At 40.3% G+C, this 26767-nt stretch overlaps 2 protein-coding genes, 2 long non-coding RNA genes and 1 pseudogene across 6 annotated transcripts; 3 read left to right on the forward strand and 2 right to left on the reverse strand.

Moving 5' to 3' along the window:
- The first annotated feature begins 1352 nt into the window (after positions 1 to 1352).
- LOC146504613 (uncharacterized) lies at positions 1353 to 3759 on the forward strand. Its single transcript, XM_085130863.1, has 2 exons — positions 1353 to 1604; positions 2736 to 3759. The coding sequence occupies exons 1-2, from the start codon at positions 1529 to 1531 to the stop codon at positions 3344 to 3346; spliced, it is 687 nt and encodes a 228-aa protein (XP_084986989.1). The 5' UTR covers positions 1353 to 1528; the 3' UTR covers positions 3347 to 3759.
- Positions 3397 to 10507, forward strand: LOC146504614 (PHD finger protein 12-like; annotated as a pseudogene). The gene is made up of 8 exons (XR_014868761.1): positions 3397 to 3678; positions 3754 to 4485; positions 5908 to 6020; positions 6142 to 6280; positions 6395 to 6490; positions 8185 to 8267; positions 8361 to 8499; positions 9625 to 10507. The product of XR_014868761.1 is annotated as a PHD finger protein 12-like (transcript).
- A 796-nt stretch (positions 10508 to 11303) lies between these two features.
- Positions 11304 to 14999, reverse strand: LOC146504615 (uncharacterized). Its single transcript, XR_014868730.1, has 5 exons — positions 14666 to 14999; positions 13914 to 13998; positions 13134 to 13292; positions 12698 to 12783; positions 11304 to 12323 (listed from the first exon to the last, which is right to left on the reverse strand). It is a non-coding gene; the product is annotated as an uncharacterized LOC146504615 (long non-coding RNA).
- A 2774-nt stretch (positions 15000 to 17773) lies between these two features.
- LOC146504616 (PHD finger protein 12-like) lies at positions 17774 to 21033 on the forward strand. Its single transcript, XM_085130865.1, has 4 exons — positions 17774 to 18007; positions 18121 to 18216; positions 19903 to 19985; positions 20079 to 21033. The coding sequence occupies exons 1-4, from the start codon at positions 17890 to 17892 to the stop codon at positions 20334 to 20336; spliced, it is 555 nt and encodes a 184-aa protein (XP_084986991.1). The 5' UTR covers positions 17774 to 17889; the 3' UTR covers positions 20337 to 21033.
- Positions 21034 to 24027: 2994 nt separating this feature from the next.
- LOC146504617 (uncharacterized) lies at positions 24028 to 26507 on the reverse strand. 2 transcript variants are annotated; one of them, XR_014877916.1, is made up of 5 exons: positions 26406 to 26507; positions 25654 to 25738; positions 24875 to 25033; positions 24432 to 24517; positions 24028 to 24058 (listed from the first exon to the last, which is right to left on the reverse strand). It is a non-coding gene; the product is annotated as an uncharacterized LOC146504617 (long non-coding RNA). The 2 variants fall into 2 exon arrangements; XR_014877915.1 differs by lacking the exon at positions 24028 to 24058 and having other exon boundaries at positions 24335 to 24517.
- Positions 26508 to 26767: the final 260 nt, after the last annotated feature.

The following is a 26767-nucleotide window of genomic DNA, read 5'->3' on the forward strand; positions in this document are numbered from 1 at the left end:
ATGTACCCGGGTATTTTTGAAAACGCAGATTTTTCTATGCGTTTGCGCCTTTCGTCCACACGTAAATGGCGTTTTCGGTCACTAAAAACTGAGATTTTTAAAAACTCCTGCCAGGGTGGATATTTTCAAAAACTCAGTTAAACGGAGAAAACGCAAGCTGTGTCCCAAAACGTCGGCTGCATCCTTCAGAGGACCCGGCCTTCGTGATCTACGTGGGCGACATGTATATATTGGGAAAAAAAAGGTACATGTGTGATGAGGCAGTTAGATAATATAATTGTTCAAAGCAAGACAAGAAAGTATGTTCAATGTTAAAGAAAAAAAAAAGACATTCAAACTTTAGTCTTAAAAAATTTAATCTAAGGAAAAGGGGGATGTCATGTACTGATATGTCTTAATGTGATGACTTTTGAACCGGATGTGGTGGTCCAAGGAGGCCCCGTTATGTGGCTAGTTGTCAGATCGACAGCATTCAATAAAGCAAGAGAAAGACCGTGCTTTATGTCCTGATTTAATTCAGTGTGCTCTGCCTAATTCAGTAATAAGGTGGGTACACAACAGTTACTACTACTTTTACATGCATTACCATGTGGACCTACGATCAACACTGAAGTTCCTTCAACGGTAAAATTTATTTTATTATGGATTTATTTTTGTGCTTACGGAGATAAATTTCCAATAAAAATGTTAAATATGCAGCAGCTTATTGAGCTTAAATACTAACCTTCATAGGCTATTGTAAAAGCTCAAGGGATCGCTATTTATTCAAGTTTCAAATTCGCGTTGGTAAAATAGTTTAAAGTCAGAGTCCTCAAAAATTGCGCATAAATCACTGTACACAAGAGTTTGTAACAAATTTCAGGTGAATTTCACTCTGCACAGCTACAACGGGGAAAAGGGGAAACCTTTTTATCAAAGGCACCGTTAAATAAAGTGACATATTTCACAGTACAACGACTTTATTATACACGTTTCGTTTGTTTATATATTCATTTTTTATTCTTTCATTTGAATATTTTTATTTATTTTTTTCCAAATAAATGTGATTTCTTTTCTTTAAATATTTTTTTTTAAACGAACTAACTCAGTTAATTTTAACAAAGGAAATAAGCAGACTTAATTAACGTGATGAATTTTCTTTATGGCTTTCAGTTACTTGTTGTTTATAAAGAGACGAATTAATGATCAAAAACATTAAATATTACAATAATTCAATAATCAAAATACTTATGATTAGAAAGTGCGAAACTAAATAAGAATTATTATTTTTAAAAATCTGATAATTATAGGAAACTTATTCTGAATAAATAAAGCATAAATGTTTATCACTCCGCGTCGCCTGCGTGACCCGGGAGTCAAGGTGATGAGGATGACGTGTAGCGCGGCAGGTATAAAAGCAGAAGCCAACATTCGAATTTGGTTTTCACATGAGAGTGCGAGCAGGAGGTTTGTTTAATAGCGCTGTGAAAACCTGTTTGTTTCCAAAGTTTTAAAGCTGTGAAGAAACGAGGATTCAAACACCCCAAAAATGAGCTCCGGTGGAGTACGGCGTGAGCGGTACCTGCTCTCCGTTGGTGTCACCCGTATTCTCGATGAGCACTATGGTAAAGCTTAGTAAGCTAATAAGTATAATAGAATATTTAAGCAAACAAAGACACCTTAGACTGGCCTTTTATTACTTTAAAGTGAGGAAGATTTCATGAGTGTGAACATTTCAGGTGAAATATGTCAAACTTTAGAAACTTTTAGTTTTGGGCAATTTTGGTTTGAAAAATGCTAAAAAACACTCCATTTAATGCACGCGCCATGGAAACGACGTCAGTCATTAGAACCTGCGGGAGGCTGACGTCAGTGCGGTCATCCTGGAGTCCTGTTTTTGTATGTGGAGGGTTTGAGTTTGCATGTTTTAGCAACTGGCCCTGAATTAGACGATAAAGTTAATAAATTCCGAATCTGTATAGAAGCATGATGGAGCTGCGAGAGTTCACAGAGGCACTCGTTGCGTTTATAAAGCTGGGAAATTTTGAGGGAGGTTAGGGAGTCCTCGGAGATGTGGCCAAAATTTGATCTTGCACGCATTATGTGCAAAATCAGTTATGGCTACTGATGCTGAATCAAGTATATCATATTTATGTGCAGCATTGTGTCTGTACAGGTGTCCAGATGTATGTTATGTGCTCGGTGAGAAATTGAAACTGTGTGCATGCAATAAGCAGGTTGGAGGTTTCTCACCTGACTTTAGCTGTTTTATTTTCAACAGACTGATGCTTAAATAAAATAAGAATAAGTGCTGAACATGAATTCATTATTAAACATCACTGAAACTCTATGCAGCCTTACTGACAATGTGTCCATAATTCACAAATATTATGGACGACATTCATTTATCATGAAATGTTGTTCACAGTCACCAAGAACACACAAAGTTATTCTTTACTATGAGCTGTACATTTTTAATTTACATGCAGCTAAAATGTGAATTTTGGACATTTTTACTGTGTGAACATGCTAACAAGCAGAGTTTGGTGCTGTGATCTTAGGTTTAAAACATGAAATTTAGTCATTTACAGTGCAAAACCATTTTTAAGGCTTTCATAAAGAGTGAGTTCTGCTGCGGGCCTCTCATTGTCTGTGTGTAGAAATAGCATATGATGATATAAAGTTTTGACATTTAAATCTGTAATTTGTCTGATTATGTCACGATTAACACAGATGATCTTTTTGTTTTCTCGTAGCTGAGCTGGTGAGTCCTGTCAGCGTACGCCAGATGTTCATCTCTAACCTGAGGAACCGTCCTTTGAGCCCCAGCCATGTGGACTCTATGAAAGATCTGGTCCTCTCGTTAAACCATAACCTGGTTACGGGGACGAAGGCGTTTCCTTATATTGCCTTCAGGGGATTCTTTAACAAACTGCAGCTGACGACACCTTTCACCCATGTGCCAGAGAGTCAGTTGGAGAACACCACTCCATCTCCTCCTACCAACTCACCAGCTGGTTTAATGGTGCTGCCTGCAGGGTCCCACCTCCATTCACGGTTCCTCACACCTCTGCTTCCAGAGAAGGCAGATCTTTCTGTCCTGAAGGCAGATCAGAGGAACTGCGTCTGCACCCTGGATGTCGACGGCGACATCATCACCAGAGTCATTTCCACTGTGTATTGCACAGAGGAAAGGGAAATGACTAATCGATGGAGAGTTACGGACTACACCTCTGACGGCAGAGTAATCATGTCGGTGCTCTGCCAGTTTCTGAAGAGGTTTACACAGGGTGCAAAGAGGAAGCCTGCAGAGGAGGAGAGCAGCAGCAGGAGCCCCACTCCACCAAGGAAACGTCTCCGGCTGTGATCAGTAATGAAGCCTTTCCTGGACATGTGGAATATGGATGTTACATATGGATGTTTCCTCGTGCTTTGGAGAAATCCTCCTCCAAGCGCTCTGCTTCTCCATCCGTGGAGCTGCAGCTCAACGCTGGCCGGCTGCAGCTTGACGGTCTTCCATCGGGGGCCGGAGCTGCAAGCCCTGGTCTACGAGTGGCCCAGGTGCGACTATTGGACCGCAGAACCAGCAGCAGGCCAAGCAGCCGACCTGGGACTCCAAATTCCAACACTTCATCCACCCCAACCCCCTCAGAGGAGCAGAACGATGGAGAGGAGGAGGCAGCAGAGCCTGAGGATGAAGTTCAGGGTGCAGAGCTTCTACAGTTTCTGCTCCGACCCTGCGACTCCTCAAGAGACTCTTTCAGCTCCTAATAGCAGCTGCTATGGAGAGAAACCCCACTCAGTTTCAGCTGGATTCAGGATGTCATCGCTCTCCAGTGCAGTATCATGCAACACCTATCCATCAAACAGAAGGCCTCATCAACAGAGTGGCACTTTGAGAAGCAAATACATAATCAAGTGGAACATCAGAGGACATGAAAACTCAGGCCTCATTAGAAAGGACTTCTTCCCCTGACCCCTGCTCTAAAGCTTGCAGTACACCCAGTGACTCCCAGGGGGCCTCTCTTTCCAAGGACAGCCCATCAGGGCTAGCTCTTTGCAAATGCACCGCGACACCATGTCAGAACTGTAGGAAACCTAATGGACCTCTGGAATTGGTTCAGCCTCCCAGAGCCAATGGACCTGTAGACTGTAACAGTGCCTCAGATTCCTGCAGGCAGGCTGAGCTACAGAACAGACTGAAGCCTGGGAAAACGCCATCAGCTTCTGCCTCTGGACTGGTGAACCACATAGGAACAGAAACGGTTAAGAAGGAACCCGAGAGCACTGTAAATGCATGTGCCCAACAGAACTGCCCCACTGCCCCCACGATATGGCCCCACAGTGGCCAACAGAACCACAGGAGCCAGACAGAGCCCCAGGAGGAGTGTGTGAGCACCGATGAAAAGCCCTCCTTCTCAATCACCAGCAGTTCCTTCACAGATTCGCCATCTAGAGGCAGCCAGGAGCACGACACAGTAAAGTCTGGATCAGCACCTACTCCAGGTACACATCATCAGAAATGTCAAAGCTGCAGTCTTAATGTATCACTTTATACAGCTAATAATAAGAATAATTTATTTTAATAATACTTTAAAGTGTAAGAGATAATGTACAGTAGCTATAGTGATTACGAGGGCCCCACCCTGGAGCCAGGCCTGGGGAGGAGCTCAAGGGAGTCTAACCAGAGACTGTGTTTTAGCCCATGCAGTCTGGCTGTGTACAGGCTAAAGAGATGACATAGGCCCACCCCCCATGTGCTCACCACTTGGGGGAGGTGTTGTGGAGGTTTTGTTTTGGTATTGAGAATTGCATGTTTCTGTTGTATTAGTACTGACTAGTAAATTTCTGGGATGGTGACAGATGACCGAAGTGTGAATCCATTGTCACTGCTATGGTACCAATAGTATTACAGTGCAATATTAGTGACACAGCACGAGTTAAATCTAAGCACAAAAACAGCCTTTAGTGTTTTCTCTGGAAATGTTAAGTACAAGTAAAAACATAACACTGTAGTTTAACAGTAATTAAAGTAAATTAAACTTGTAATTCTAAAGTCAATACAGGCTTGTTGTTTCCACCTATAGTACTAGCCAGGGCTGCAACTATTCATTGAGTAATTTGGTTACAAGAAATACTCGTGCTGTTTCATTTAATGCATGACTCTTTAGTCACGTAGAGCTTGTTAACTTAACACTGATGTCAGATCAGTTTCTTTCACCAGCAGATGCAAAATGATCAGAGTGGATGGTGTTTGGTCAGTGAATTATTTATTTAGTTTACTAAGAGTAAGACAAAAAACAGCATTTTTATTTGCTGCTCAGGTGGGAAGCTGACTTGGTATCTGACGTCTCTTTACGTTTACTTGCCACAGACTGGACAGAGCAGTGTCAGGTGACAACATGCATGTTAGTATGTCTCAAAGGGGACAGTAAATCATGGGCGGACTATTGACAGATGTTACAAACCAAAATCACTGACACGGGCAAGACCGTATCGATCAGAGGTTCTGAGTTTTGATTCATTTTCAATGTGATAGGAGAGAGGTCCAGATAGACGACTGGCATTAACTGGGAAAAAAGTGGACATTGGTGTGGTCAGAAATTAGTTCTGATAACAGTGCTTCTGTCAGTTCGCTGTAACTCTTCATGCAGTAGACACACCAGTAAGATGTCTGTTGATTTTTATTGGGATCCTTGACTCCCAAAAAACCAAACACACTCATGATAGTTAAAGGAGATGAAATAATGTTGCAACAAGTCCTCGTGACTCTTTGAAGTGTGTTAAATGAAGTCTTTTTGTAGAATTTTTGCAAGTGTATCAGTTTGTGCATCAACCAGTTGGACTTTTTAGACACTGGAGCACTTACACAGCTGGGCCGTCATATTCAATGTCAGTTTGTCTCTTTTTTCCTCTCCTGTCCCTCAGACATAAAGGCTGCTCCTGCACTGACGGACTCACTGCTGCCCAACACACTGCCCTCCATCACCAACCTGTCCAGCTGCATGAAGGATGGAAAAGAGGAGGATGGGGGTGAGTTTGTCACTCTGTGGCCACATGTGACAGTTTAAGAGCCTTCGTATTGCTGTGTTCTGCTATGAAGCACACGAAGATGTAATTAGCTTTTGGCGGTTGTGTGTTTGTGTTTGTGCATGGATCGAGCTGGACAAACTGGATACAGAGATGATCAAGCTCTTGGCCCATCAGAGGATCCAGCAGCTCTTTGCTCCCAAGGTGCCCAGCACTCAACCTCCCCCCACCACCAGCACTACCCCAAAAACCTCAGCACCCCACCCAAACAGTAAGACACCTTTGCACTACAATTTAGTCTGTTTACTTGTCAAGAAGTCAGTTTTTCTGCTGTTTGATTGCTGTTTTGTTCTAATTATTAAAACCTACACTCTCCTCCTTCCAGGTCAGAAAAAGGTGCAAGCCAGAGCGGTCTTTTACCCTCTGACAGGAAGAGGAGCAGCTGTCAGCATGTGCTATAGGACGTTACACATAGGATCAGGTAGGACATTCAGTCGCTGTGACTTTGACCCTGCTGCATTCTGTGCCCTGGCCCTGAGCCACTCTTAGGTTTCACCTTTGATGGGGAAAGGTTCACGTACTGACGTACTTTTAAAAAATCATACCAGTTCACCAAACTCCAGTCAATCATGTTTGATTTAGGTTATATTCTTGCCTTGTGACTAAAGTAAGACAGAAGTAGAACATAGGTAGGGCCCCATCATACCTGCTGTGTGGTGCCTGGCAAATGTCACCGTACAGCAAAGTTGATGTTACATGTTGTAAGCTGTCATCTCTGCTGGTCATGCACTTCTCCATTTTTATAATCTGGTGTGTTGTTGCATTGCTGCTGCAGCTGGGTTACAGTCTGTTTTTAATGGCATCCTAACATCATATCAGTACAGAAGTTTAGAGGTTCACAGGTTTCACAGAGGGAGATGTTGAAACTTTGAAACTTGGCAAAAACTTTAAAATTCCTCAGCTTCCAACTTTGACTTCTTCTCCTTCTATACCAGCGCTGATTTGGAGGACGGGCAACACCTATTGTTCAGAAGAATACTGCAGCACGTACATGTACCGTAACAGCTAGCATGAATGGATATAGCTGTGTGATGGTATTACTGGTGACACGCAAAGCTGCCAACACAGCAGGTGTACCAGGGCCCCTGGTTTGGTGGCTTTGCTCTGAGCTAATCACTCCTACAGATATAAAACTGGGAAGTGAAGCAAAAGCAGTGTGTGGAAAAACTAACAACACCCCATCATTCATCAGCTTGCAGAACCACCAGATAGATTTGCTGATGTGCTTGGAGTCATTGCACTGCCTGATCCTAGGTGACTTTTTTGGACTTTAACTCCTGGGAATATTTTGCAGCTGTCTTGCATGTTTTCCACTTGAATAGTGAATAATCTTTCTCCTGGTAGAATTATGAGCGTGTTTGGGACTGGCTTCATGCAACTTCAGATACTGACATGCAGCACTCATTTATTCTTTAAGACATCTTTCCTCTTTGGCATCATGTCGACACACACCAGAATGCTTCTGAGTTCATAGAGGTGGTCACTCGTGCTCATAATCAGTTAATCAGTTGTGTTTGATTAGCAGTATGTACCTGCTACTTGTCATCTTTATTTCTATGGAAGCAACAAGGGTTTGCTTAGTGTTTCATACACTAATTCTGCATTTTGGCTTCTTTTTTGTCAAATATGTGACAGTAATGTCATATTTTATAGTTCATCTGAGGTTACATATCAAGATTTAATTTCAAGACCTGCTAAAAACAAGATGATTTTTATTTTGTCCTAATATGTAAACCTTGACAGAAGGTGTCCTTTTAACCATGACTGTACTTCTGTACGACAGGCAGCAGTACACGACAGAGTATAATACTGAGCCTGTACTAGCTCCCAATCTCTGCATCATTACTCAGGTTGAGTGATAGTTGATACCGTCATCTTTAAATCGGAGTATTTTAAGCAAGTTGTCTGTGAAAGTGAGTTCTTAGACCTGTGAGGGTCACAACAGGACCATGTGGAATAAAAACTACTGAACAAAAACACAATATGTCACATTGGAGTGCAGGTCATTAAAATACATTTTGACACATCAATATTGCAGAAACAAAATCCATGTTGCAAATCTGTATTCTTTGTGTTGTGGGAAAGGGTGTTTAAGTCTTTAACTGTTTCTCTAAGGTGCTGACATGGACGTGTGCCTTACAAACTACGGTCACTGCAACTACGTATCGGGGAAACATGCCTGTATTTTCTATGATGAGGTGAGGCCTTTAAACTACATCACTCTGCAGAGCACTCCTGTGGTTGTTAGTGACCAAGATGTAAATTGTGTGTGTGTGTTTGTCGTCCTTCAGAATACCAAGCATTATGAGCTTCTGAACTACAGCGAGCATGGCACCACAGTGGATAATGTCCTGTACTCATGCGATTTCTCTGAGAAGACCTCACCATGTCCACCCGGTGGCCTGGTAGCCAAAGTCCAAGGAATCATTCGTAAGTACATCTCCGTCATCTGTTTGGATTGGCTTGAAGGAACCCAGGTCTGTGTGCCCAGTTTGATTTGGACTGCTGATGAGGTCGTCACTCATAGATTTTGTATAAACCTTTTATGAATATCCATCCATCTTCTTCCACTTAGCCACTCATCTGTATGTGTTCTGGTTAAAATGGTTAAAATCTTAATTGTGAAGAAATCATAACATCATTGCTTTTGTAAATTTAAGGAATACTTTAATTTATACTCTAATACTGAAAGAATCATTTTTAGTTTGGCTAGAATTTCAGGAAGTGTAGCCCCCCATGTGCTTAATGTCAGTGTCCTGTTTGTTACACTGACACTGCTCCTGCAGTATTGGTCAACTTTTAGTGTTCTTCATCCAAATTGTGGTCAAGGTCACATTTGTCATTCTTAATGGGTACATGTAATTAGTTTGTGTAGAGAACCGGTTCTCCGTCTGTTGTAGGTTCTGGTTAGAGTGCCAGCTTGAAGTGCAAGGAAAAAACAAACCATGAGTTTGGTGTTGGAGTTCATTTCCATCCATAATGGCGATCTAGCCAGCGAGCCTGCTGGTAGAGAAAACACCAAATGGGAAAGAACGGGCTGGCTTATTATTATCAGTTGCAATTTCAAAGTAAAAGTAAGGATGTAGTAAACGTACAGTACAGTGGTAAACTTGGTGCATGTGGCATTGTAGCAATGAGAAAGGTAAATAAATAAAGTGCTAAAATGAGCAGTCAGATATACTTGTTCTGTGGCAGACCACGTTATGTAAAATCTGAATGTTGCTGTATCACATAAAGCTTTCCAGTCTTAATCTGTTATTAAAGATCATTTGGACAGATGTTTAATTAGTAAAGAGCTGCAGTGTGAACAGCATTAAATCAAATTTCTCTGAAACTGTTTATAGATGATGAGTGTAAAACATGTTTGCCAGAGTTCAGCTTTCCACATCATTTTAGTCTCATTTTCAAAACAAAGTGTTCATTTTTATTTTGTGGATAAAATGTAATCAGTGAAATCTTTTCATGGTTGCATTGTCTCCACATTAATGGAGTTTACTGTGACACTAGTCTGTACAGACGTCTTTCTCAGACCTGCTGCATTTCTTCTTTGCGTAGGTCGCAGTAAGAAACGGGAAGAGGACGAGGGAGCCAACTCCATGGTGGGGTTGTTGCCAGTAGGAAGGAGTGATGAGTAGCCAATGTCAGGGTGGTGCTGAGCCGTCCTTGTAGCTGCAAAGCGAGTAGCTCCAGTCTAATTGGAGGCAGCGGGGCGGGCTGGGAGGGCACGGCCCTGCTCCACCATGGCAGCTACATCAAACTGGGCTGCCTCCAATTTGTCTTTAGCATCACTGAGTTTGCCAGTAAGCAGCCCAAAGAGGAGCAGGCCACTACACCTGCTGCCAGTTGCACAAGCACCAACACCAGCAGCAGCAGTGTCATCAGCACCACCCTCACCACCACCGCTAACACCTCCACACCACCACCACCCAGCGCTGCCACAACAAGCGGCTTTTCCAACCAGGATGAGGCTGACTCTGAGACTGTACCTCCCCAACAAGTGCCCGTACTGCGTTCTAACTCTGTTCCATAATCCGCACAGGAAGCCCCGCCCTCCCTCTTATTTTGCACCTTCTGTGTCACGATGAAGGGAAAGCTGCACAGCTGGTTGGTCAACAGGGAAAAGTTGTCTTTTTTTTTAATGGTTTATATCTTTGCATGAACTTGAAGTATTATTGAAAATCTCTTTTTTCCTTTTTTCTTTTAAATGACTGACGTAACCGTTAGGACCGTTAGGACTTTGAGCAAACATTACTTCTTTGCGCTCAATCTTTGTTTTTGCCAGTATATTAGTTATGTATGGTGTAACCTTTTTGTCAGTCAGCCCATTTAGCACAAACATTTTTTGTTTTTTTTCCTTTGTAGTATTGAATTCCATACATTCTAATTTCTTTTGCTGCTTTTGCACCACAGGTAGCTATATATGTATGAAAAACATACATGCTTATACACTATAACATGTATATATAATGTAAATACATTTTAATTCAGTGCCTCTCGATTGGAGAAACATTGGATTTCATGTAGATTTGCCATTTTTTGGTTTTTAACTGTACAGCTCATTGAAATTTGTGATACTGTGTAGAGTACCAGACGTTTTGTGATAAACTTGTTCTTAGTCTGTACTTTCCGCTGTAGTCCATCTGTAAATATTGTATAGTTTTAGCACTCATTTTAACATCTTGTGCTGCTGTGTATATAAGCGCTCTTTGTCTGTACCTGCTTGTCTGTTCAAACCTGTAAATACAGAAAGATTTTCTAAGAACAAACTCAGTGTTTATGCCTGTTATTTTCAGCCTTGTTTTCACTTTCTGAGACAGCAAGTTCAGTACTGACAGGGTTGATCTACAGGGTGGCATTGGGTGGGCATGTGCTACACCCTAGTTGTTTGCATATGACATGTTGTTTACTAAAATAAGTAGCATTAACACTTTGAGCCTAGCTGCAATTACGTTGAATATAAATTCTAAAAAATGAAGAAATTGCATAGCGTTACCCTCCCGCCCCTATTAGAAAATGGTTCAGCCCTGCTTTATTTCTTGTTGTCGGCAAGCAACCAATGCCTACACTGTAAAAAAAGAAAAAGTTGAGAAAATTTAAAATTTTCAAGGCAACATGATGCAAGAGATTTTTGAGTTTTCTCAACTTTTGCAACTGTTGTTGACTTAACTAAGATTTACAAGTTCTGCCAACTTGGTTCTTCTTGTTCACCTAATTAGGATAATCCTGAAGTCTAACGAAGAAATTCTGGTTTCAATGCCATGTTTTTCTGCCTTCACCAAACAAGGATATTCTTGTTGAGTAATCATACAATTCTTACTCCAGTGAGTTGAAAATGTACCTATATAAACAAAGGAAAATGTATGCTGTGATTATACTTGAAAGAACACTCAATAAATAGATATAGAATAAAACAAAGCACAATTCAATTTTATCTAAAAGCTTATTTATTTTGTTCAACAGCACTTTCAGTACATTTCAGAATGTCATGGGCAGTAGGGTGAATTTCTGTTAAAAAAAAGAAAGAAAGAAAAAGAAATAACAAACAAACAAAAACGTGTTGCCAGTTTCTTTTGGGTGCTTTTGAGCACCCCAGCAGAGACGTTAAAATTCCAGTCCAGAACCAAAAAAGAAAAGTGTCCAGCAACTTAATAATTCACAGCACACACCCTGTCCGTCTTGTAAAAGCTGAACATAACTATTGCACCTTAAATAGTAATTCCACAAACGATTGCCTATGTACCCAGATATTGACATTTTACATGGGCTTACTATGATGAACTATGGAAGTTAAAAGTTATTAGAAATGTTACCATCAATGAAGAGGAAACTAACAGGTAAAACACCAGTTCTATGCTTCATGTGAAGTGGAAAACACTGTAACAAATCTTTTAAAATACTACAAGACAAATTTTCACCATATATTCTCAACAATACAGATTCATCTGACTAAAACTTACATTTCGAATAATGATTTATCCACGTCACCTTCATATTGTCCGACCAGGTCAAAATAAGATGGCCTCAATTGCTTTAAAGGTGTAACTCATCTGCTTTGGATAATCAATGTTGAGGGCATACAGAAGGCCAAAGAGGTGTGCCAAGGCAGTAGAGAGATCTGGAATGTTATGTAGCACGATGTCCCCTTCCAACACAACTGCATGTTCTCGCACAGACGTATCGGTATCGTCATCTTGTAGGATGGTGAGGATGGCAACTGATACACCGTTCAACACTGGTTACAAAATGTCAGTGTCCTGAAGAAAAGTAAAATATGACTTATTGAAAGCTAAGAAAAACTAAAGACTTTAGATAAGATTTTAACTTTAACCTCTATACCATGCTGGTCATTTGACTCATAGAGGTTTTAAGAACAAAAAGCTTATTTTCCTTTAATTAATGCCACCTTGTGAGTTTTGTACAAAATTATTTTCTGCTATGGAACACCCACTAACAATGCCCAGCTGCTGCTCAGCAGAAAAAAAGGAGTGAGAGTTATGACAACTGCAATCCCCACTATAAAATTATCTGGACTGCACTGAGGAAGTGTACATTTCCATTTTGGATTAACTCATCCTTTAAAAACATCTCATAGCAATTATTTTTACTTGCATTACTTTTTTGTACTTACTAAGCACTTCAGGAAAACCTCTGTTGCATCCTCTCTGAGGAAAATGGGCAGGCCTCTCAGTGCCGGTGGGACACAATGTCGGATGCCTAAAAAGTATTCAGTGGAAAACAAGAATTTCAATTAGTGTAGTAACATGGTGTACTATACACAATGCAAAATCAGAACTCTCATAGTAATGAAAATAAAGCACAGGTCAGACCCAGCACACGCAAAACTTACAAAAAACCCCAACAACACATCATGTTAACATTTTACTTTCTATTTACAAATTAAATAGAAATACTGCCAATAAGAACAAAGCAATGACTGATGACATTAATTTTTACTGACATGTCCACTGATGTGTTTTGTTTGAAGCCAACATCTTTTTCAATTTCTGTTAAGAGAAAAGTATTCTCTCTTCTAAACATGTCAGATAAAGAAGCACTTCACTCACCTGTTCATCAAGTTTATCCAGGAGGTCTTCCATCTCCTCACAAAGAGCTCCCTTCTTAGGCCGGTACAGTTTCAGCAGGCCAGGCACAAATTTGCCAAGGGATGCATTGAAGGTCCCCAGGAGGTCTTTGCTTGTGATCCGATGAAATTTTTCAGATATCTAAACAAGACATTCACCAAAATATTGTCATTTATTCAGCACAGAAAATTCCTGGGTAGCGGTCTTGGACAGTCTGCACCATGTTATATGCCTGACTGTGTTATCAACAGCAAAACCTACTTCAAAAATCTCTCATGAAGACATATTTTGCACAGGAATAGAAATACCCTCCACAAAAACCAGTATCAATATGCAAATACATATTATGTTCTAAGTTGCACCAAAATCTGTGACCAATCAGATTCTGTGACCTGCCTTAGTATTCTTTCCCTAACCATCTCAGTCTATAGAAGTCCTATTTCTAGCACTAAAAGAAAACAAAAAAAACCATGCTAAGTCAAAATTATGAGATTGCCTTTCTGTTTCACAATTTTGATTTAGCATGGAGACTCTTTTCTTGAAAGAAATTTCTTTACACATTTTCTGTGTAAAGAAAAGTTCAGGGTAAGGATTTCAATGTAACACTGGCAAGGGTCTTGACTGGAATAGTAGCACAATATAATAAAGTTGGCCAATGCAATGCCCCAGCAAATACTGTACTACTTCAATATAGTCAATCTAGTATAAATCATGCCCAATTTGAATAATAATTAAATTATAAATAAATTAGGACAGTCTTACCTCCACAGAGTAAAACAGCCCAGGTCATCTCTCCTGGACACACACACTGGACACCATAGGCTGACACTCCACGACCTCTCTCCGCCTGAGAAAATGTTTGCAATAATGAAACATTTCAATATAATGTAGAAAAAAAACAAGTTACGGATCGGACTCCCTGATCCTTACTGCGCATGTGCAAAGTCGGACGGTACAGATCGCGTCTACCCGTGGAATTGTACATAAAATCAATACTCCACCAACAAAAAGGCTCTCAAAACAATACAATACTTTCCACAGCTTTGAAGGATGGGTCAGGTGTATCCTTCTTGGCCCACCCTATGCCAGAATTCATAGCGCAGCCCAGCCGATTCTAGTTTCCAACAATGGCGGCAGCCACTTAGTTTTAATATTACTCTTATTACCCTTTTCGGCTCACAAAGTAAACTTTTAAGATATTTTCAGGCGAGAATGTAGCTGTGTAAATTTCAAATATCTGCTCAGTTTAATAAGACAACACATATTTGCAAAAATGCTTCTACGTTTTCGGAGACGTCTGTTACCACCGGCTTTGATAGCTAGCTGGCTGGCATATCATTTTCACCCCCGGTCCTTCGCTAGCTTAAACATGATATATAAGTCACTTAGATAACTTAAATATGTTATTGTTTGGATTTTTTTCAGTGTTTTACTCATTCCACCCTCCTGGGTCCTGAGGAGGATGCAGCCTAGGCGCTTGTAGAAAATCCTAATAATAGATCTGGTTAGCTTACCTGCTAGGGCAAATAGTCAGCTTGTCCTGTCCGAAAAATGGTTAAAAAATACAGTCCAACTTCAGACCAGGTAAAATCCGTAATGGTCGAAAAATGGTAATTTCCATCCAACTTTGGCCACGTTTCTTCAAATTTTCTTAGCAGGTTTTCAGTCCAGAACACATTGACAAACCACTATCACACAGCTCAGGTCTTCTCAGGCTCGTTTGGTCCAGTTCAAACTTGGCACAGACCACGTGTGCCAGTCATCTACGGGGTTTCCCACAGGTTCCCAACTTGACTCAAAAAATCTACTCAAAAGTTGATAATCTTTGTTATGCTCTCTAGAAAATCTTAGTTACAATGGAAGAAATTTGTGGGGCAGACGAGCTTTTTTAGGTTGTAAATGGAAAGTTTTATTTCTAAGTCAGTTTAATTTGAAAACTTTAATTAAATCAACAATTACTAGTTATCGTTTTTACAGTGTATGATTGGGCAGAGCACATTTGGAATCAAGAGTTTATCAATGAGGTCGACGCAGACCTGGTCATCATACTGTTCATTCAGAATGCTGGTGGGCTCGGCGTGTTTCAGGACAAAAAAAGAAAAGTAAAAATGGACAAAGTGATGACGTGCTCCATGAAAAGCAGACCGTGGGTTGGAACAGAAATAAACAGAGATGTGTTTTGTTTTCACTTCTGTACCTCATGGTTGTTTAATTCAAAAATACAAGAAGCAGCAACAGATGCAAATACAGTTATTAAGGTGTCACACATTAGGCCTTTCACAAAGTTGGTGCATTAACTGTTTAGAAATGACAGCCATTTTCAGAGGCTCGAAAATAACTGGACACCCTGATATGATTTTAAATAAAATGATAATTTTTACATCTTTGATGAAAATCTTTGGCAGTCGGTGACTGACTGAGGTGTAGATGCTCGGTCGGACCTTTACTGCAGCAACTGTCCGTTTGTTTGTTGGTCTCTCTGCCTTCAGTTTTGTCTTTGGTACAGTTATGTGCAAAGTAATAGCAGTGTGTTCCATGTTCTTAATAGCATTTATTTCCATATATACAAAGGCACTGGGAGCCGTGCATATTTAATCGAAAAATAAAAAATAGACAATTTTTTCATATTTTTTTCTTTACTGAAAATGAAGAAAAAGAATATTAGGGTGTTCACAAAATCAGCAGAATCTGCATTTTCATTTACAAACGGGAATATTTACAGTATAAACTGAAAATGAAATGTGGATTTTGCTTTTCTTTTAACCTGTTAAACCCCAAAGAGTTTTCTGAGCTTCCTGCTCGATAATGAAATGCCCAAAATTAATTCAGTATTTCTCTGCAATTACAAACTCTGTGTATACAATCTTGGTATACACAGAGTTTCAAAAATAAAGCTAATGTGACGCACTAATGTGTGATCCCATCAGAAGTAGCACTTGTTAAAAAAAAAAGAGAGAGATTTGTCACCGAAGTGAACTATGTGTAAGAGGTAGTTGCACCCCCCCGGCCATTGCTCAGTGAGACAGAATAGCGAGGTCATAGGTCCTCCTCTCCAATTGACCCTGTGCACGAGAAAATGCTAACTTCCTGGTTTGAGACCGTATGTGGGGTTGTACATTTCCGGTAGCTTTACTTTGCGGTCAATCGCTACTGCGAAGATATTCTCCAAAATCATGTCCAAAACTCGAAAACGGAAAGATGGCGTTAAGTTACAAAGAGCAGAAGGTGGGAACACTCACCACTGTTGTGTCACAAAAAATCTAATGATCAATTTTGACGTTTAAAAGAGTTTAAATCGATCAGTTGTTTACATCACTCAACACAAGCAGAACTGCAGCAGAAGACACATCGTCCACATTCAGAAGCACATCTCTGTATAGTGACTGGTCTTATGATTTAAACAGGCAAATGTTCAGCATTCAAACTACACGTGAAGAATAGTCAAACCAGATGTTTCCCGTTATGTCGAGATCAGCTCGTCAAGTACACACCTACACAGCATGTTAACAAACCGTGAAAAAAGCCACACAAAAAATGAATGATTGCTGGTAAGGGTTTCTATACATTAGTATTTACAAAGGGTATGTTGTGACTTACCTTCAAAATTACAGCGGTCCCTCGCTAATAACGCGGTTCACCTTTCACCTCGCTGTTTCGCAGATTTTTTAGTGCGTAATTTGATTACAAGAAATACTCGTGCTGTTTCATTTAATGCATGACTCTTTAGTCACGTAGAGCTTGTTAACTTAACACTGATGTCAGATCAGTTTCTTTCACCAGCAGATGCAAAATGATCAGAGTGGATGGTGTTTGGTCAGTGAATTATTTATTTAGTTTACTAAGAGTAAGACAAAAAACAGCATTTTTATTTGCTGCTCAGGTGGGAAGCTGACTTGGTATCTGACGTCTCTTTACGTTTACTTGCCACAGACTGGACAGAGCAGTGTCAGGTGACAACATGCATGTTAGTATGTCTCAAAGGGGACAGTAAATCATGGGCGGACTATTGACAGATGTTACAAACCAAAATCACTGACACGGGCAAGACCGTATCGATCAGAGGTTCTGAGTTTTGATTCATTTTCAATGTGATAGGAGAGAGGTCCAGATAGACGACTGGCATTAACTGGGAAAAAAGTGGACATTGGTGTGGTCAGAAATTACTTCTGATAACAGTGCTTCTGTCAGTTGCTGTAACTCTTCATGCAGTAGACACACCAGTAAGATGTCTGTTGATTTTTATTGGGATCCTTGACTCCCAAAAAACCAAACACACTCATGATAGTTAAAGGAGATGAAATAATGTTGCAACAAGTCCTCGTGACTCTTTGAAGTGTGTTAAATGAAGTCTTTTTGTAGAATTTTTGCAAGTGTATCAGTTTGTGCATCAACCAGTTGGACTTTTTAGACACTGGAGCACTTACACAGCTGGGCCGTCATATTCAATGTCAGTTTGTCTCTTTTTTCCTCTCCTGTCCCTCAGACATAAAGGCTGCTCCTGCACTGACGGACTCACTGCTGCCCAACACACTGTCCTCCATCACCAACCTGTCCAGCTGCATGAAGGATGGAAAAGAGGAGGATGGGGGTGAGTTTGTCACTCTGTGGCCACATGTGACAGTTTAAGAGCCTTCGTATTGCTGTGTTCTGCTATGAAGCACACGAAGATGTAATTAGCTTTTGGCGGTTGTGTGTTTGTGTTTGTGCATGGATCGAGCTGGACAAACTGGATACAGAGATGATCAAGCTCTTGGCCCATCAGAGGATCCAGCAGCTCTTTGCTCCCAAGGTGCCCAGCACTCAACCTCCCCCCACCACCAGCACTACCCCAAAAACCTCAGCACCCCACCCAAACAGTAAGACACCTTTGCACTACATTTAGTCTGTTTACTTGTCAAGAAGTCAGTTTTTCTGCTGTTTGATTGCTGTTTTGTTCTAATTATTAAAACCTACACTCTCCTCCTTCCAGGTCAGAAAAAGGTGCAAGCCAGAGCGGTCTTTTACCCTCTGACAGGAAGAGGAGCAGCTGTCAGCATGTGCTATAGGACGTTACACATAGGATCAGGTAGGACATTCAGTCGCTGTGACTTTGACCCTGCTGCATTCTGTGCCCTGCCCTGAGCCACTCTTAGGTTTCACCTTTGATGGGGAAAGGTTCACGTACTGACGTACTTTTAAAAAATCATACCAGTTCACCAAACTCCAGTTAATCATGTTTGATTTAGGTTATATTCTTGCCTTGTGACTAAAGTAAGACAGAAGTAGAACATAGGTAGGGCCCCATCATACCTGCTGTGTGGTGCCTGGCAAATGTCACCGTACAGCAAAGTTGATGTTACATGTTGTAAGCTGTCATCTCTGCTGGTCATGCACTTCTCCATTTTTATAATCTGGTGTGTTGTTGCATTGCTGCTGCAGCTGGGTTACAGTCTGTTTTTAATGGCATCCTAACATCATATCAGTACAGAAGTTTAGAGGTTCACAGGTTTCACAGAGGGAGATGTTGAAACTTTGAAACTTGGCTTTAAAATTCCTCGGCTTCCAACTTTGACTTCTTCTCCTTCTATACCAGCGCTGATTTGGAGGACGGGCAACACCTATTGTTCAGAAGAATACTGCAGCACGTACATGCACCGTAACAGCTAGCATGAATGGATATAGCTGTGTGATGGTATTACTGGTGACACGCAAAGCTGCCAACACAGCAGGTGTACCAGGGCCCCTGGTTTGGTGGCTTTGCTCTGAGCTAATCACTCCTACAGATACAAAACTGGGAAGTGATGCAGAAGCAGTGTGTGGAAAAACTAACAACACCCCATCATTCATCAGCTTGCAGAACACCAGACAGATTTGCTGATGTGCTTTGAGTCATTGCACTGCCTGATCCTAGGTGACTTTTTTTGGACTTTAACTCCTGGGAATATTTTGCAGCTGTCTTGCATGTTTTCCACTTGAATAGTGAATAATCTTTCTCCTGGTAGAATTATGAGCGTGTTTGGGACTGGCTTCATGCAACTTCAGATACTGACATGCAGCACTCATTTATTCTTTAAGACATCTTTCCTCTTTGGCATCATGTCGACACACACCAGAATGCTTCTGAGTTCATAGAGGTGGTCACTCGTGCTCATAATCAGTTAATCAGTTGTGTTTGATTAGCAGTATGTACCTGCTACTTGTCATCTTTATTTCTATGGAAGCAACAAGGGTTTGCTTAGTGTTTCATACACTAATTCTGCATTTTGGCTTCTTTTTTGTCAAATACATGACAGTAATGTCATATTTTATAGTTCATCTGAGGTTATATATCAAGATTTAATTTCAAGACCTGCTAAAAACAAGATGATTTTTATTTTGTCCTAATATGTAAACCTTGACAGAAGGTATCCTTTTAACCATGACTGTACTTCTGTACGACAGGCAGCAGTACACGACAGAGTATAATACTGAGCCTGTACTAGCTCCCAATCTCTGCATCATTAGTCAGGTTGAGTGATAGTTGATACCGTCATCTTTAAATCGGAGTATTTTAAGCAAGTTGTCTGTGAAAGTGAGTTCTTAGACCTGTGAGGGTCACAACAGGACCATGTGGAATAAAAACTACTGACAAAAACACAATATGTCACATTGGAGTGCAGGTCATTAAAATACATTTTGACACATCAATATTGCAGAAACAAAATCCATGTTGCAAATCTGTATTCTTTGTGTTGTGGGAAAGGGTGTTTAAGTCTTTAACTGTTTCTCTAAGGTGCTGACATGGATGTGTGCCTTACAAACTACGGTCACTGCAACTACGTATCGGGGAAACATGCCTGTATTTTCTATGATGAGGTGAGGCCTTTAAACTACATCACTCTGCAGAGCACTCCTGTGGTTGTTAGTGACCAAGATGTAAATTGTGTGTGTGTGTTTGTCGTCCTTCAGAATACCAAGCATTATGAGCTTCTGAACTACAGCGAGCATGGCACCACAGTGGATAATGTCCTGTACTCATGCGATTTCTCTGAGAAGACCTCACCATGTCCACCCGGTGGCCTGGTAGCCAAAGTCCAAGGAATCATTCGTAAGTACATCTCCGTCATCTGTTTGGATTGGCTTGAAGGAACCCAGGTCTGTGTGGCCAGTTTGATTTGGACTGCTGATGAGGTCGTCACTCATAGATTTTGTATGAACCTTTTATGAATATCCATCCATCTTCTTCCACTTAGCCACTCATCTGTATGTGTTCTGGTTAAAATGGTTAAAATCTTAATTGTGAAGAAATCATAACATCATTGCTTCTGTAAATTTAAGGAATACTTTAATTTATACTCTAATACTGAAAAGAATCATTTTTAGTTTGGCTAGAATTTCAGGAAGTGTAGCCCCCCATGTGCTTAATGTCAGTGTCCTGTTTGTTACACTGACACTGCTCCTGCAGTATTGGTCAGCTTTTAGTGTTCTTCATCCAAATTGTGGTCAAGGTCACATTTGTCATTCTTAATGGGTACATGTAATTAGTTTGTGTAGAGAACCGGTTCTCCGTCTGTTGTAGGTTCTGGTTAGAGTGCCAGCTTGAAAGTGCAGGGAAAAAACAAACCATGAGTTTGGTGTTGGAGTTCATCATCCATCCATAATGGCGATCTAGCCAGCGAGCCTGCTGGTAGAGAAAACACCAAATGGGAAAGAACGGGCTGGCTTATTATTATCAGTTGCAATTTCAAAGTAAAAGTAAGGATGTAGTAAACGTACAGTACAGTGGTAAACTTGGTGCATGTGGCATTGTAGCAATGAGAAAGGTAAATAAATAAAGTGCTAAAATGAGCAGTCAGATATACTTGTTCTGTGGCAGACCACGTTATGTAAAATCTGAATGTTGCTGTATCACATAAAGCTTCCAGTCTTAATCTGTTATTAAAAGATCATTTGGACAGATGTTTAATTAGTAAAGAGCTGCAGTGTGAAACAGCATTAAATCAAATTTCTCTGAAACTGTTTATAGATGATGAGTGTAAAACATGTTTGCCAGGAGTTCAGCTTTCCACATCATTTTAGTCTTCATTTTCAAAACAAAGTGTTCATTTTTTATTTTGTGGATAAAATGTAATCAGTGAAATCTTTTCATGGTTGCATTGTCTCCACATTAATGGAGTTTACTGTGACACTAGTCTGTACAGACGTCTTTCTCAGACCTGCTGCATTTCTTCTTTGCGTAGGTCGCAGTAAGAAACGGGGAAAGAGGACGAGGGAGCCAACTCCATGGTGGGGTTGTTGCCAGTAGGAGGAGTGATGAGTAGCCAATGTCAGGGTGGTGCTGAGCCGTCTTGTAGCTGCAAAGCGAGTAGCTCCAGTCTAATTGGAGGCAGCGGGGCGGGCTGGGAGGGCACGGCCCTGCTCCACCATGGCAGCTACATCAAACTGGGCTGCCTCCAATTTTGTCTTTAGCATCACTGAGTTTGCCAGTAAGCAGCCCAAAGAGGAGCAGGCCACTACACCTGCTGCCAGTTTGCACAAGCACCAACACCAGCAGCAGCAGTGTCATCAGCACCACCCTCACCACCACCGCTAACACCGTCCACACCACCACCACCCAGCGCTGTGCCACACAAGCGGCTTTTCCAACCAGGATGAGGCTGACTCTGAGACTGTACCTCCCCACCAAGTGCCCGTACTGCGTTCTAACTCTGTTCCATAATCCGCACAGGAAGCCCCGCCCTCCCTCTTATTTTGCACCTTCTGTGTCACGATGAAGGGAAAGCTGCACAGCTGGTTGGTCAACAGGGAAAAGTTGTCTTTTTTTTTTAATGGTTTATATCTTTGCATGAACTTGAAGTATTATTGACAATCTCTTTTTTTCTTTTTTCTTTTAAATGACTGACGTAACCGTTAGGACCGTTAGGACTTTGAGCAAACATTACTTCTTTGCGCTCAATCTTTGTTTTTGCCAGTATATTAGTTATGTATGGTGTAACCTTTTTGTCAGTCAGCCCATTTAGCACAAACATTTTTGTTTTTTTTCCTTTGTAGTATTGAATTCCATACATTCTAATTTCTTTTGCTGCTTTTGCACCACAGGTAGCTATATATTTATGAAAACATACATGCTTATACACTATAACATGTATATATAATGTAAATACATTTTAATTCAGTGCCTCTCGATTGGAGAAACATTGGATTTCATGTAGATTTGCCATTTTTTGGTTTTAAACTGTACAGCTCATTGAATTTGTGATACTGTGTAGGAGTACCAGACGTTTTGTGATAAACTTGTTCTTAGTCTGTACTTTCCGCTGTAGTCCATCTGTAAATATTGTATAGTTTTAGCACTCAGTTTAACATCTTGTGCTGCTGTGTATATAAGCGCTCTTTGTCTGTACCTGCTTGTCTGTTCAAACCTGTAAATACAGAAGATTTTCTAAGAACAAACTCAGTGTTTATGCCTGTTATTTTCAGCCTTGTTTTCACTTTCTGAGACAGCAAGTTCAGTACTGACAGGGGTGGATCTACAGGGGTGGCATTGGGTGGGCATGTGCCACCCCTAGTTGTTTGCTATGACATGTTGTTTACTAAAATAAGTTAGCATTAACACTTTGAGCCTAGCTGCAATTAACGTTGAATATAAATTCTAAAAAATGAAGAAATTGCATAGCGTTACCCTCCCGCCCCTATTAGAAAATGGTTCAGCCCTGCTTTATTTCTTGTTGTCGGCAGCAACCAATGCCTACACTGTAAAAAAAGAAAAAGTTGAGAAAATTTAAAATTTCAAGGCAACATGATGCAAGAGATTTTTGAGTTTTCTCAACTTTTGCAACTGTTGTTGACTTAACTAAGATTTACAAGTTCTGCCAACTTGGTTCTTCTTGTTCACCTAATTAGGATAATCCTGGAAGTCTAACGAAGAAATTCTGGTTTCAATGCCATGTTTTTCTGCCTTCACCAAACAAGGATATTCTTGTTGAGTAATCATACAATTCTTACTCCAGTGAGTTGAAAATGTACCTATATAAACAAAGGAAAATGTATGCTGTGGATTATACTTGAAAGAACACTCAATAAATAGATATAGAATAAAACAAAGCACAATTCAATTTTATCTAAAAGCTTATTTATTTTGTTCAACAGCACTTTCAGTACATTTCAGAATGTCATGGGCAGTAGGGTGAATTTCTGTTAAAAAAAAGAAAGAAAGAAAAAAGAAATAACAAACAAACAAAAACGTGTTGCCAGTTTCTTTTGGGTGCTTTGAGCACCCCAGCAGAGACGTTAAAATTCCAGTCCAGAACCAAAAAAGAAAAGTGTCCAGCAACTTAATAATTCACGCACACACAAACCCTGTCCGTCTTGTAAAAGCTGAACATAACTATTGCACCTTAAATAGTATTCCACAAACGATTGCCTATGTACCCAGATAGTGACATTTTACTGTGCTTACTATGATGAACTATGGAAGTTAAAAGTTATTAGAATGTTACCATCAAATGAAGAGGAAACTAACAGGTAAAACACCAGTTCTATGCTTCAGATGTGAATGTGGAAAACACTGTAACAAATCTTTTAAAATACTACAGACAAATTTTCACCATATATTCTCAACAATACAGATTCATCTGACTAAAGACTTACATTTCGATAATGATTTTCCACGGCAACCTTCATATTGTCCGACCAGGTCAAAATAAGATGGCCTCAATTGCTTTAAAGGTGTAACTCATCTGCTTTGGATAATCAATGTTGAGGGCATACAGAAGGCCAAAGAGGTGTGCCAAGGCAGTAGAGAGAGCTGGAATGTTATGTAGCACGATGTCCCCTTCCAACACAACTGCATGTTCTCGCACAGACGTATGCGGTATCATCATTCTTGTAGGATGGTGAGGATGGCAACTGATACACACGTTCAACACTGGTTACAAAATGTCAGTGTCCTGAAGAAAAGTAAAATATGACTTATTGAAAGCTAAGAAAAACTAAGACTTTAGATAAGATTTTAACTTTAACCTCTATACCATGCTGGTCATTTGACTCATAGAGGTTTTAAGAACAAAAAAGCTTATTTTCCTTTAATTAATGCCACCTTGTGAGTTTTGTACAAAATTATTTTCTGCTATGGAACACCCACTAACAATGCCCAGCTGCTGCTCAGCAGAAAAAAAGGAGTGAGAGTTATGACAACTGCAATCCCCACTATAAATTATCTGGACTGCACTGAGGAAGTGTACATTTCCATTTTGGATTAACTCATCCTTTAAAAACATCTCATAGCAATTATTTTTACTTGCATTACTTTTTTGTACTTACTAAGCACTTCAGGAAAACCTCTGTTGCATCCTCTCTGAGGAAAATGGGCAGGCCTCTCAGTGCCGGTGGGACACAATGTCGGATGCCTAAAAAGGTATTCAGTGGGAAAACAAGAATTTCAATTAGTGTAGTAACATGGTGTACTATACACAATGCAAAATCAGAACTCTCATAGTAATGAAATAAAGCACAGGTCAGACCCAGCAACACGCAAAACTTACAAAAAAACCCCAACAACAACATCATGTTAACAATTTTACTTTCTATTTACAAATTAAATAGAAATACTGCCAAATAAGAACAAAGCAATGACTGATGACATTAATTTTATACTGACATGTCCACTGATGTGTTTTGTTTGAAGCCAACATCTTTTTCAATTTCTGTTAAGAGAAAAGTATTCTCTCTTCTAAACATGTCAGATAAAGAAGCACTTCACTCACCTGTTCATCAAGTTTATCCAGGAGGTCTTCCATCTCCTCACAAAGAGCTCCCTTCTTAGGCCGGTACAGTTTCAGCAGGCCAGGCACAAATTTGCCAAGGGATGCATTGAAGGTCCCCAGGAGGTCTTTGCTTGTGATCCGATGAAATTTTTCAGATATCTAAACAAGACATTCACCAAAATATTGTCATTTATTCAGCACAGAAAATTCCTGGGTAGCGGTCTTGGACAGTCTGCACCATGTTATATGCCTGACTGTGTTATCAACAGCAAAACTTACTTCAAAAATCTCTCATGAAGACATATTTTGCACAGGAATAGAAATACCCTCACAAAAACCAGTATCAATATGCAAATACATATTATGTTCTAAGTTGCACCAAAATCTGTGACCAATCAGATTCTGTGACCTGCCTTAGTATTCTTTCCCTAACCATCTCAGTCTATAGAAGTCCTATTTCTAGCACTAAAAGAAAACAAAAAAAACCATGCTAAGTCAAAATTATGAGATTGCCTTTCTGTTTCACAATTTTGATTTAGCATGGAGACTCTTTTCTTGAAAGAAATTTCTTTACACATTTTCTGTGTAAAGAAAAGTTCAGGGTAAGGATTTCAATGTAACACTGGCAAGGGTCTTGACTGGAATAGTAGCACAATATAATAAAGTTGGCCAATGCAATGCCCCAGCAAATACTGTACTACTTCAATATAGTCAATCTAGTATAAATCATGCCCAATTTGAATAATAATTAAATTATAAATAAATTAGGACAGTCTTACCTCCACAGAGTAAAACAGCCCAGGTCATCTCTCCTGGACACACACACTGGACACCATAGGCTGACACTCCACGACCTCTCTCCGCCTGAGAAAATGTTTGCAATAATGAAACATTTCAATATAATGTAGAAAAAAAACAAGTTACGGATCGGACTCCCTGATCCTTACTGCGCATGTGCAAAGTCGGACGGTACAGATCGCGTCTACCCGTGGAATTGTACATAAAATCAATACTCCACCAACAAAAAGGCTCTCAAAACAATACAATACTTTCCACAGCTTTGAAGGATGGGTCAGGTGTATCCTTCTTGGCCCACCCTATGCCAGAATTCATAGCGCAGCCCAGCCGATTCTAGTTTCCAACAATGGCGGCAGCCACTTAGTTTTAATATTACTCTTATTACCCTTTTCGGCTCACAAAGTAAACTTTTAAGATATTTTCAGGCGAGAATGTAGCTGTGTAAATTTCAAATATCTGCTCAGTTTAATAAGACAACACATATTTGCAAAAATGCTTCTACGTTTTCGGAGACGTCTGTTACCACCGGCTTTGATAGCTAGCTGGCTGGCATATCATTTCACCCCCGGTCCTTCGCTAGCTTAAACATGATATATAAGTCACTTAGATAACTTAAATATGTTATTGTTTGGATTTTTTTCAGTGTTTTACTCATTCCACCCTCCTGGGTCCTGAGGAGGATGCAGCCTAGGCGCTTGTAGAAAATCCTAATAATAGATTCTGGTTAGCTTACCTGCTAGGGCAAATAGTCAGCTTGTCCTGTCCGAAAAATGGTTAAAAAATACAGTCCAACTTCAGACCAGGTAAAATCCGTAATGGTCGAAAAATGGTAATTTCCATCCAAACTTTGGCCACGTTTCTTCAAATTTTCTTAGCAGGTTTTCAGTCCAGAACACATTGACAAACCACTATCACACAGCTCAGGTCTTCTCAGGCTCGTTTGGTCCAGTTCAAACTTGGCACAGACCACGTGTGCCAGTCATCTACGGGGTTTTCCCACAGGTTCCCAACTTGACTCAAAAATCTACTCAAAAGTTGATAATCTTTGTTATGCTCTCTAGAAAATCTTAGTTACAATGGAAGAAATTTGTGGGG

This window comes from Neolamprologus multifasciatus, chromosome 14 (genome assembly GCF_963576455.1).
Source record: "Neolamprologus multifasciatus chromosome 14, fNeoMul1.2, whole genome shotgun sequence".
Lineage (NCBI taxonomy): Eukaryota > Metazoa > Chordata > Actinopteri > Cichliformes > Cichlidae > Neolamprologus > Neolamprologus multifasciatus.